The 11,570-nt window shown below is 34.1% G+C and overlaps 1 protein-coding gene across 1 annotated transcript; it reads left to right on the forward strand.

Moving 5' to 3' along the window:
- Window positions 1-1,038: 1,038 nt before the first annotated feature.
- On the forward strand, window positions 1,039-1,902 carry LOC123656081. The gene has a single exon (XM_045591804.1). The coding sequence runs from the start codon at window positions 1,039-1,041 to the stop codon at window positions 1,900-1,902; it is 864 nt and encodes a 287-aa protein (XP_045447760.1).
- The last annotated feature ends 9,668 nt before the right edge of the window (window positions 1,903-11,570 follow it).

The following is an 11,570-nucleotide window of genomic DNA, read 5'->3' on the forward strand; positions in this document are numbered from 1 at the left end:
AAATCGTTTAATCTCATAATTTGAATTTACAATTACAAAGCATACTGTTAGTTTATATATTCAACTGGTGTTATCATTATTAATCGGCGTGTTCGTTATTCAAGCTGTGAGTACTTTAAAATTATATCGTGAAATTCTTAATAATATTTCGAAGTGACCGCATCTTTGTTACGATAATTGAATGACTGGAAGAGTGCGTTTTGAAATATATGCAATATTCACAAGTTCTATGCATGTCACTATAGCTTTTTAAGTTATGACATAGAATTGGATTTAAGACAAGAATTACCAAGTTCGATCCTCACGCCCTGCCTGTGTCGCTCTTTTATTTTATTTTTGTTGTAGCTTTTTGTTGCTTGTTTATTTATTTATTTTTTATTTCATTCTTTATATATCTATATTTATTTATTTATTTTAATCTTTTTTTTGTTGTTTTTTTAATATTTCATATATATATTATTAATTTTACTTTTTATTAATTTAACATATTTTTTTTTCTTCAATATTTTTTTTTTTTTGTTTATGCAATATATTTTTTTTTACAGACACAATTTTTTTTATATAATTATATAAGTAATTAGTGTTACTATTGATATGTATTTGAAATGTATTAATTAATTTGTTTGGTAGTTGTAGTTGTTTAAATTTGTATTACTTTTTATTTATATTTCATTGTAATTTATTTGCAAAGGGATGAATAAAAGATAAATAATTGCTTAAATGAACAATATTTAAATAAACAACAATATTGTTTTTGTTAATATTATATGGTATAGTGAAATTTTGGGGGACGATATGGATCGCTGTTGTGACGCTTGCAGGAAACATGTTGAGCCAAAAACATTTTTGCAATGTAGCTTGTGCAAGTTAAAATATCATCACATGTGCCTGAATATAAACAATGCACAGTTTGCTAAGCTCTCTAAAGAATACCTCTCTTCCTGGATTTGTCCTTCTTGTAACAATGTGACACGCCGTACTGGCTCGAATTGTAATACTCCGGTGAGGTCTACACAAGTTCCTACAGAACCAATGAATATGTCGTGTGACAATTTGAACCTAGATGCTACAATTGACAGCAACAGCACGACATCAGAGCCACTCACACTCGACAGTATCAGTCGCCTTTTGGATTCTAAGCTTAAGTCCAGTTTTTTAGAATTTTCTCAAGTGTTTAGAGCTACTTTAAAGCAAGACATTGTAGATATCGTTCATAGAGAAATGAATCCAGTAATACAAGAAATAAAAAACGATTTCACGAATACTACAGATTTCATATGTGAGGAACAAAAATACCTTAAACTCCAAATAGAAGAAAAAAATAAGATCATTAAGAATATGGAGTCTGAAAACATTCGTTTGCAAGCATCTTTAAGTAGAATTGAGGATGAGCTGGCTATCATGGAGAGGAACTCAAGAGCCTGCAACGTTGAAATACAAGCTGTACCGGAGAGCAAAAATGAAAATGTGTTAATGTTGTTCAAGAAATTATGTAGTGTCATTAACTTTACAGTGGATGATTCTTCCATACGATTTTGCCATCGTGTAGCCAAGATGAATCATACTTCCGGGCGGCCTCGTAACATACTCGTGGGTCTATCTTCTACTTCTCAACGAGATGAAATTTTGTCTGCATTTTATCGCTTTAACAAGGCTCATCGTAATGATAGACTAGGATCAACACATTTGGACATCAATGGAGAACATCAGAAAATATTTGTGAGCGAACATCTTTCACCAACTTTAAAAATGTTATACTCTGAATCTCGTAAATTAACTAAATCTCATAACTATAAGTATGTATGGGTACGTTTTGGAAAGATTTTCGCTAGACGTGACGATGATAGTCCCGCCATCTGGATAAAGAATCATGAAATTTTAGATAAGCTTCAAAAGCCTTAAAAATTCAACCTCTTATTTTTCTTTTTCGATCAGGATATTTCATTTCAGTTGTACTAGTTTGCATTTTTATCATGGAAATTTTTTATCAGAATGTTAATAGGATTAGAACTAAAATTAATGAAATATATTCTAATGTTTTAAACAATGATTATGATGTAATTTGCTTAACTGAGACCAATCTCAATAATTCCGTATATGATAATGAAATACTTGATACACGCTACAATATTTTTCGCAGAGATCGTTGTACAACATGTATAGGAAAGGGCGATGGGGGTGGTGTGCTCTTGGGTATTAAGAGAGAGCATAATGTTATTAGGCGCTATTCTTGGGATAGTATGGTTGAAGATTTATGGATAACTGTATTGCCGAGCGATGACTCTCATAAATCAATTCATATTTGTATTTGTTACTTACCACCGGATATCTCTTTAGATCTACTTGAGCTATTTTATAACTCGTGTACTAAAATTATAATGGATGCAAAATCAACTGACGAGTTTGTTTTAATTGGCGATTTTAACACACCACATATTACATGGATGAAGAATGGGGACACCTTGGGCTATTCTGCGGTATCTCCTCAAGATAATAAAGCTAACTATTTGATTGAGTTTGTGAGTGTGTGTGGCTTGGTGCAGTTCAATGGTATTCCTAATCGCATCAATCGGTACCTCGATCTCATTTTATCCTCAATTGAATGTTCCACGTGTGAGGCTGAACCATTGTGTTCACCAAACTCTCATCATCCTGCTCTTGTTGCAGTTGTCACTATGCCTTCGGCTTCCAAAAATCTTGACCGTAAGCGGTGCAAGCGTTATAATTATAATAAATGTAACTTTGATGAGTTAAACAGAGATATCGAGCAGACTGACTGGCAGCAAATACTTAGTTCTTCAGATATTGATGTCGACGTCCAACAATTTTATAAGGAACTGATAAGGTTGATAGGAAAAAGTACTCCGATGACTGATGTTCATTCTTCGGCTTTCCCGGTTTGGTTTAGTCGTGGCTTAAAGCGGTGTTTAAAAGAAAAACGCAAATTTCACAAATTATATAAAAAGTTTAAGAACCCTCGAGATTATGATACATTTGCCATGTTGCGTGCGAGGGGTAAGAAGTTGATGGTGTCTTGTTATAAAAAATATTTGCAGATGATTGAGGAGTCCCTGTGTTGCAATATAAAGTCTTTTTGGAGCTATGTTCAAGATAAAAAATGTAGCAATAGCAATATCCCCAGCACCATGAATTATGTAGGTTATGAAGCATCTAGCAGAAAAGAAATATGCGAATTATTTGCGAAATACTTTAGTTCTGTTTACTCTAATAACTCGGCCAATTGCGCTCAACATTCAGACTTTCTAAACTATCCAGAACCTAATGATTCCATTAATTCTTTGGCCGTAAATGAACATCAAATCAAGCTTAAAATTAAAAATATTGATGAGCACAAGGGATCGGCACCGGACGGTATCCCTCCTGTTGTATACAAGCGTTGTATTAAAACAATTTGTGTTCCTTTATGTGTTCTTTTCAATAAATCCTTAAAGTCTGGTACGTTTCCTACACTGTGGAAAACAGCTCATATTGTCCCTGTTTTTAAATCAGGTGACAAATCATGTTGCGAAAATTATCGTCCTATAAGTATTTTGTCTTGCTGTGCCAAACTGTTTGAGTCAATTGTTTATGATGTGCTGTATAATCATTTTAAATCTTCTTTATCTCCTAATCAGCATGGTTTCGTGAAGGGTAGGTCGACTACGAGTAATCTGTTGGAGTATAAGAGTTACTTGTGTAAAGTATTTGCTAAGTGCGGGCAAGTTGACTCAATCTACACCGACTTCTCTAAAGCTTTTGATCGAGTCAATCATTCCATTTTAACACATAAGTTGGCACGATATGGTGTTCATGGTAATCTTTTAAGATGGGTGGAATCGTATTTAAGCAGAAGAACTCAGTTGGTTGCTCTAAAAGGTGAACTTTCATCTGTTTTTACGGTACCATCCGGCGTTCCTCAAGGGTCACATTTAGGCCCATTGTTTTTTAATATTTTTGTGAATGATCTTACGTTGTGCTTAAAAAGTCCTTGTCTTTTGTATGCCGATGATTTAAAAATTTATCAGACCATTACTTGCATCAACGATGCTATGAAGCTCCAAGGAGATTTGAATACCATAGCAAGATGGTGCCAAGTGAATGAGATGGACCTTAATGTTAACAAATGCTTTGTTGTTTCTTTTACAAAAAAGAAATTCCCTATTAATTTTAATTATTCCATAAAAAATTACAATTTATCCCGTAAAACTGAAATCAAAGACTTAGGTGTTATTTTTGACAAAGAATTAAGTTTTCGTACGCATTATGACTTTATCAACCAAAAAGCTTCAAGTTTACTTGGATTCATTCTAAGAGTGTCTAAACCTTTTAAAAAGGCTTCATCTTATTTAGCTTTGTATCATGCTCTCGTAAGAAGCATATTAGAGTACAACACTGTGATCTGGTCGCCAAATTACTCCGTTCATGTTAACCGCATAGAAAGAATACAAAAGCGTTTTCTTAAATCGGTCTGCTTTCGTCTCGACCTGCACCGCGAGCTCCACACTTACGAAGAAAGAATGAAAAAGTTTCAAATGATATCTCTAGCCTATCGTCGTAAATATTTAGATCTTATGACACTTTACAAAATAATTAATTACTTCATTGACTCACCATACTTGCTGTCTCAACTTAACATTAACATAAACTATCGTATTAGAAGGCCTAAGGTGTTCTCTCTTGACATTTATCGTAATAACACCTCTTATTATAATCCTTTATCTCGTATGTGTCGCCAGTACAACCAGCTTGTCAGTACGTGTATCGATATAGACATCTATCACTGTTCTCTCGCTTCTTTCAAAACCAAAATTTTAATAAATATAACTTGTTAAGCAAACTTAGTTTTTAAGTTTAAATTTATATATGTATATTGCATTCCATCCACTTCTGTTCTGCTTAGTGTATTATGTTACTGTATGTCGTACACATTAAGGGTTTCAACCTAGATATAATGTTATGTTTAAACTATTTCTGTATCTTTTAATGGCTGTAACCTGTTCTGTACGTAATTAAATAAATAAATAAATAAATAAATCACGATCATAAAGTATTTATCATTTCACGTACTATAAGAAAATAAATATAATTTAAAGATTTTAGCTGTGTATCATTAAAATTACGGTTTAAAAGCACTTAAAGTTTACTTAAACAGTATTTTCATTTCATCTTTCACTAAACCTAGCCCCTTATTTTAGAGTACTTGACTAAGAATTACCAAATTAAGTTGTAAAACATTTGACCAAAGATTAAGCAGATTACATAAATTATAAACGTCAAAATGTACTTCCCCCTAATGACGCTGAGTTAAAAATCGTGTTCACAGTAAAATAACGCTTTCGAATATTACCCGCTACATGATCACCAAAAACACGCAGCGTTGATGCTTATCATGCACGAGACCGGAAAAATGTATGCACTTAAAAAACGCTGATGACGATGATATCATATAGAAAGAAAGCAACAGAAGAATAGACTTTTTTTTTATACACAATGATCGTCGAAAAAAATGTAAGTTCTTAATAAACAAAAATAAATTAATAAATAACATACACACGTTTTTCGCCTTTTCTAAGAATGTCACAAAGTTTTCACGCACTTTTCCGTTTGTTTACTTTATTTTATTTTATCGAATTCCAATTTTATTTAAAAGTCGCCATAACGATGTCATACTTCCATTAAATAATCTGGCACCTTTCAAAGACATTAATTATTGTAAAACTCTGGGCAACTCCTTCCTTTGCCTCTTTTTGGGAGTCGATAACTTATTATCTTCAATATTGGTGTCATCATATTTTTCTTTACTTATTTTTGACACTAAGCTGTGTGGCTACAGCAATAAAAAATATAGTCACCAGCGTCTCTTCCCGTGGGTGTCGTAGGAGGCGACTAAGGGATAACACAGTTCCACTACCACCTTGAAACTTATAAAGCCGACCGATAGCGGGATAACCATTCAACTGCTGGCTTTGAAATACACAGGCCGAAGACGGGCAACAGCGTCTTCAGTGCGACAAAGCCGGCCCTGCGGTCACCAACCCGCCCACCCAGCGTGGTGACTATAAGCAACACACATGAGTTCACGCCATTTTTTGGCACGAGCTTGTGGAGGCCTATGTCCAACAGTCGACTGCGATAGGCTGAAATGTATGTGTAATGCTGTAATGTGCTGTAATTTTTGACACTGTATTACGCCTAATTTCAAGTGCATGTGCAACTCGATCTCTATGTGGTTGACAGATAATAATGGACCGCTATTTTCTCACTCCCGTTCAAAGTATTCCCGAAAGCGGACAACCAATTGATTGTTTGAAACGTTTTTCTTTTGTTCTTATCGGCATTTTACAGAACAGAACACACACACAAAATGAATAACTAACAAAAAATAATAACAGAACTTAACAACAATAAAACAGCAACAAATACAACTATAACAACTGGCAAAACCAAAACACGGGAAGCATACAAGAGACAGAAAGTACTGATTGAGATATCGATCGATTCACAAGATGGCCGTTACGATTATTTATTTTAGCCGATTACTACGTGTCAATCCCTATCATCAAACGTTTCGTTTCATGCCTGTAATTTTAAGTTATTATTTTTTCTGTACCTTTTTTATTTTGTTTAAAATGTAAAAACGCATATTTAAATACAATTTCAATCTAATCAAGCATTAGTATTTGCTTTGGAAACTAATCGGTGATTTTTAAAAATGTATATTTATCCGATTTGTTGAAAATAGTGAGCGTGTATTGGAACATATCAAATGTCACCGTACCCATCCTATGTAAAATAGACTATAAGTTCGAATATTTTTACTTTTCCTGAATTTCCTGGATTTGCTGAAAATACATTTTTTAAAGGAATAACATTGTTTTACTCTATTACGCTAATATTTTTTTTTGCTTTTATTTTGTACATTTTTAAGTAAAAAAAAAATAATATAATAATAATCATGATGTACCTTTTTAAAATCCTTGTATTATGCCCTTCAATTTGATACCCATATTGTAGTATTCGAGAAAAAAAATTTTTTTCATTAACTACAATGGCTTCGCGCAGCCTCCATGTTTGATTTTTTTAATGTCACCTATCTAAGAACACTTGGGCAGCTAAGATGAACCTAACGATACCTCAATTATGTAAATCCGTTCAGTGGTTCTGGAAATATGAGGTAGTAAAGAATATTACATACATACACACAAGATACGCGCGAAAAACATAACCCTTCCTTGGCAGTCGGGTAATAATAGTAAATAAAAATATGCAGACAAGCATAGTTTTCATAATAAAGTCATATTTTTTTTAGGTAAGTCTTTAGATAGCCATCGAATTATCTAAGCTCAAAATTTGACCGTTTATCAGCATAATTTCGTTACAAAAAAAAAAATAACCCTACCCTATCTAACTTCAAAATGACGGCTCTTAATCTAAAGAATAGCCGTTTTATATTATAAAGATAAACATCATGTTACTAGCTTCAGCCTTTATGTGAATAAAATATTCATTTTTAAAGTAGATACTGTCGAGTTTCTTGCCGGTTCTTCTTAGTTGTGTCTTCATTCTGAATTCGGCAGTAACTTTAATAAAAATACGTCACTAAACAAAAATTCTTATAAAAAAACACTAAATACGTCTGTATTACACAATATAAAAACAAAGAGAAAACTTTCATGCAATTTTATCTTCAAAATCTGTCATCTGTTAAACTATATCATCACCATCATCATCATTATTTCAGTCTATTACAGTCCACTGCTAGACATAGACCTCCACAAGTTCGCGCCAAAATGGCGTGAACTCATATGTATTGCCCATAGTCACCACGCTGGGCAGACGGGTTGGTGATCGCAGGGCTGGCTTTGTCGCGCTGAAGACACTGCTGCCCATCTTTGACTTGTGTATTTCAAAGCCAGCAGTTGGATGGTTATCCCGCCACCGGTTGGCTTATTAAGTTCCAATGTGGTAGTGGAACTGTGTTATCCCTTAGTCGCTTCTTACGACACCAACGGGAAGAGAGGGGGTGGCTATTTTAATGCCGTAGCCACAAAACAGTTATATATGTATAATATATATATGTCATAAATAAAAACAATAAACAGAAACCTCTTTGGTTGACCAAAAAAAAACGAACGACTTCCCGTATTCGCATCAAAATAATCGGAATACATATCGATACATCGAGACAATCCCTTTTAATATTAGCAAGATTAATATACGATATCGAATACATGAGCCGTGAATCGAGTCCGCCGACGATGAGTAATATACCACGCTCGATGGCTCGCAGATTACAGTCTATAAATTATTATGAAGCAATCAGTGTATTGCAAAAGTTTCAGGTGGCTTGATAGCTGACGCGACGCGTGCGATACGATCGCTTTATTGAATGAAGAATCATGTATGCCTTGTCGAAAATCGGTAGACAAAACCTTGGTAGCTTTTCTCAATAACTACTCGAGAATTTTCGACTTTAAATGATTTTAACGTAACTTAATAAAAAAATTACAGTTACGACGATAGTGACGTTTAATTATTACCATGTTGATTATACGCAAGCACGCACAGACGCAAACGCACAAATACACACACACACACATCGAAAATGTTGTAAACCTTTAAGAGAAGGAATCTCAGAAAGGTACGAATGGCAAATTTATATACCTTTTTTCTGTATCCAGTAAAAAAACTCTAAAGCTGTAATAACAAGTTATTAACTAAATTTCAAATCGCTCGACATCATCAATTTAAACTTATTAAGATTAAAACGCTCTTAAACAGCGTAAGACATGAGACAAGACTCGTAATTTTGTCGTAAAATGTAAAAGTCATCATCCAGCTAGCATGAGTTTGCATAGATTTATTGGTAATATAATTTTGATTGATCGACGCGATCCGGCAAGGTGCCGCGCAGAAGTTTAAATCGAAACTTAGCGGTAGTAAATCTTAAAATATCTTTGTATAACTTCGGAAAACAGGTAACTGATAAAGTATGCTTACATCCAGAATTTAAGTGATTGATGTGAAAGTTAAGGTAGTATAAGTCTGGTAACTTAAGCCCATTTTCATGTTTTTTTTTTTGGAGGGTGACTTTTTCTTGGAAAATAAAATGAATCATTTTGATATTATGGATTTTTTTATTAACATATAAAAATGCAAAAAAAAAAAATCGTGTTGATAAATTTTATAATTTGTTATTTTTATTACTGTTGATCGAAGTTGGCACCTTGAAAAAAAGCGCGTGGGTGGCCCGAGTAATTTTGGCTCTTAATGTTACCTCAAATCAAAAATTCTTGATAATTCTTAATCCATATAAATGTCATTCTGGTCGGAACTACTGAAGGCAAATTTCATGGATAAATAATAAAATGGCGGACTATGAAATAAAAAGTTCTTTTATTTTAGCAAAGAATATATTATATAATTTTAGTAAAAAAAATCTCAGTACTTCTGACGAGAACTAGTTTTAACAGGCTTATACTAAGCCTGTTAAAATTTGAAAGCGATTGGTTTGGTAAAAAAAAATAACTAAGAATCCGCGCCGACGAGAAAAACACTGTTTTGAGAAAAACGCGTTTAAAATTCAGCAACTGATTTTCTTAAGCAAAATTATACATACGTTGAACGTCTATGCCTCGAGTCGCCTCAGTACCCACCATATATATCCTCCTTTGGTATTCTTGTTTTATTTTTTCGGTGTTGCCCCTTTCTTCGGAGTTACTTCTTTCTTCCCTATAACTTTTTCCAATCTATAATTTTTCTTCGTTTTTTTTTTTCGCTTTCTTCCGCATCTTCAATTTATTTTTTAACCCTATAACTCCGGAAATATTTGGATTTCGGTATATTCTCAAGACATTGTATTTTAAAATTAAGCAAAAAAAAACTTTCGGTTTTGTTGAACCCAAGTTACCAGACCAAGAAAAAATACATATTTAAGGTATTACATTATAAATGTTTTTTTTTTTTTTTTTTTGTTAGAAGTGTAATTATGGCTTCTTTTAAAATGTTTTGCAAGGAAGTTGATGAAGATAAAGATGATGAGCGGTGTTATGTAATGTTTCACAGATTTAAAAGTATTATTCCTGAGTTTTCTGCCTATTTTTCTCTTTTCCCTTTTCCCTCCCTCTCTCTTCCTCTTTCTGTCTCACATTCATTAAAAAAAATACAAAATTACAATACATTGATCGTATATTTTACTTTCAGCAAATTGTTTTACCATTGTCTATATCTGCACACTTACATTTTAAAAATAAAATATAAGCCATAATGGCACAAACCAAACAGGCACTGATAAAACTATAGGATATAAATTCAGGGTAAAGCTTTAGATTAGGAAAAACCGAATTTCGGGACCGTGGGGGGAAGGGGGGGGGAGGGTGGGGAACGCTACCCCTGGTACCACTGTCACACCTCAGAACCCCATGGTTATGGAGATATCAATGGTTAAAGTTTTGAGGTTAGAAGAAGAATTTCGAAAGTTAGAGGAACGCTTGGCTCCGGCGCTGCGGGAAGTGCAGCCCTTCCGCCCTTGCGTGCGAGGGCTGCCCTCCCTCCGCGCCTCCGCGGCACAAAAAAAACCCTCTAGGGGTAGGACAGACCAAGACCACGTGGACAGTGGGGTGCTCCGATTCGGTTTTGGGTATTTTTCAAATTTCTAAGCCTATATTCTAGCACGCAATGTTACTAATTTTATTAGAATATTATGTCTGACGCGTTATTTTGTTTAAAAGTGTCGATTTGTCACACAATGCAAACAGTACGAGCTCAAAGGTATTATAATAGCTTTAAATTCTTCTTCTAACCTCAAAACTTTAACCATGGATATCTCCATAACCATGGGGTTTTGAGGTGTGACAGTGTTACCTTGTATAGATTCCCCTACAACCTCCGCCCTCCACACCCAAAAACCCCATAATTCGGTTTTTCTAATTCGGTTTTTCCTAGTCTAGATCTTAGCCAAATTCAGGTTTCATCTTTCAAACACAATTTTAGATCTATTAAAACTAATAAAAAATCACTTTCTTCACATACAAAAATTAACATTTCCCTTCTCCAGTCCACAGACAACGCTGACTTGGCTTTTGTATAATTTAAATTTTCGGTCATAATTAAAATTTGCATCGGAAAGGATCCAATTATGCAATTTAGCACTTTGCCACTATCAACATGTACCTTTTTGTTTAAGTATACACTTTTATATGTATATATCTTGCTGTGTGGTTACGGCAGTAAAGAATATAGCCACTCTCTCTCTTCCCGTGGGTGTCGTAAGAGTTGAATAAGGGATAACACAGTTCCACTACCACCTCAGAACTTAAAAAGCCGACCGATTGCGGAATAGCCATCCAACGTGGTCCAAGCGTGGTGACTATGGGCAAAACACATGAGTTCACGCCGTTTTTTGCGCGTTCTTGGGGAGGCCTATGTCCAGCAGTGGACTGCAATAGGCTGAAGTGAGAGTTATAATATTACTTCCTATTAATATGTCATCATTTAATTTTTGTTTAATCCTGAAAATTAACAACTTTGTAGTATTTAAGAAGAAAACGAATCGACTCTCTATTAATATT

This window comes from Melitaea cinxia, chromosome 8, assembly GCF_905220565.1.
Source record: "Melitaea cinxia chromosome 8, ilMelCinx1.1, whole genome shotgun sequence".
NCBI classification, from domain to species: domain Eukaryota; kingdom Metazoa; phylum Arthropoda; class Insecta; order Lepidoptera; family Nymphalidae; genus Melitaea; species Melitaea cinxia.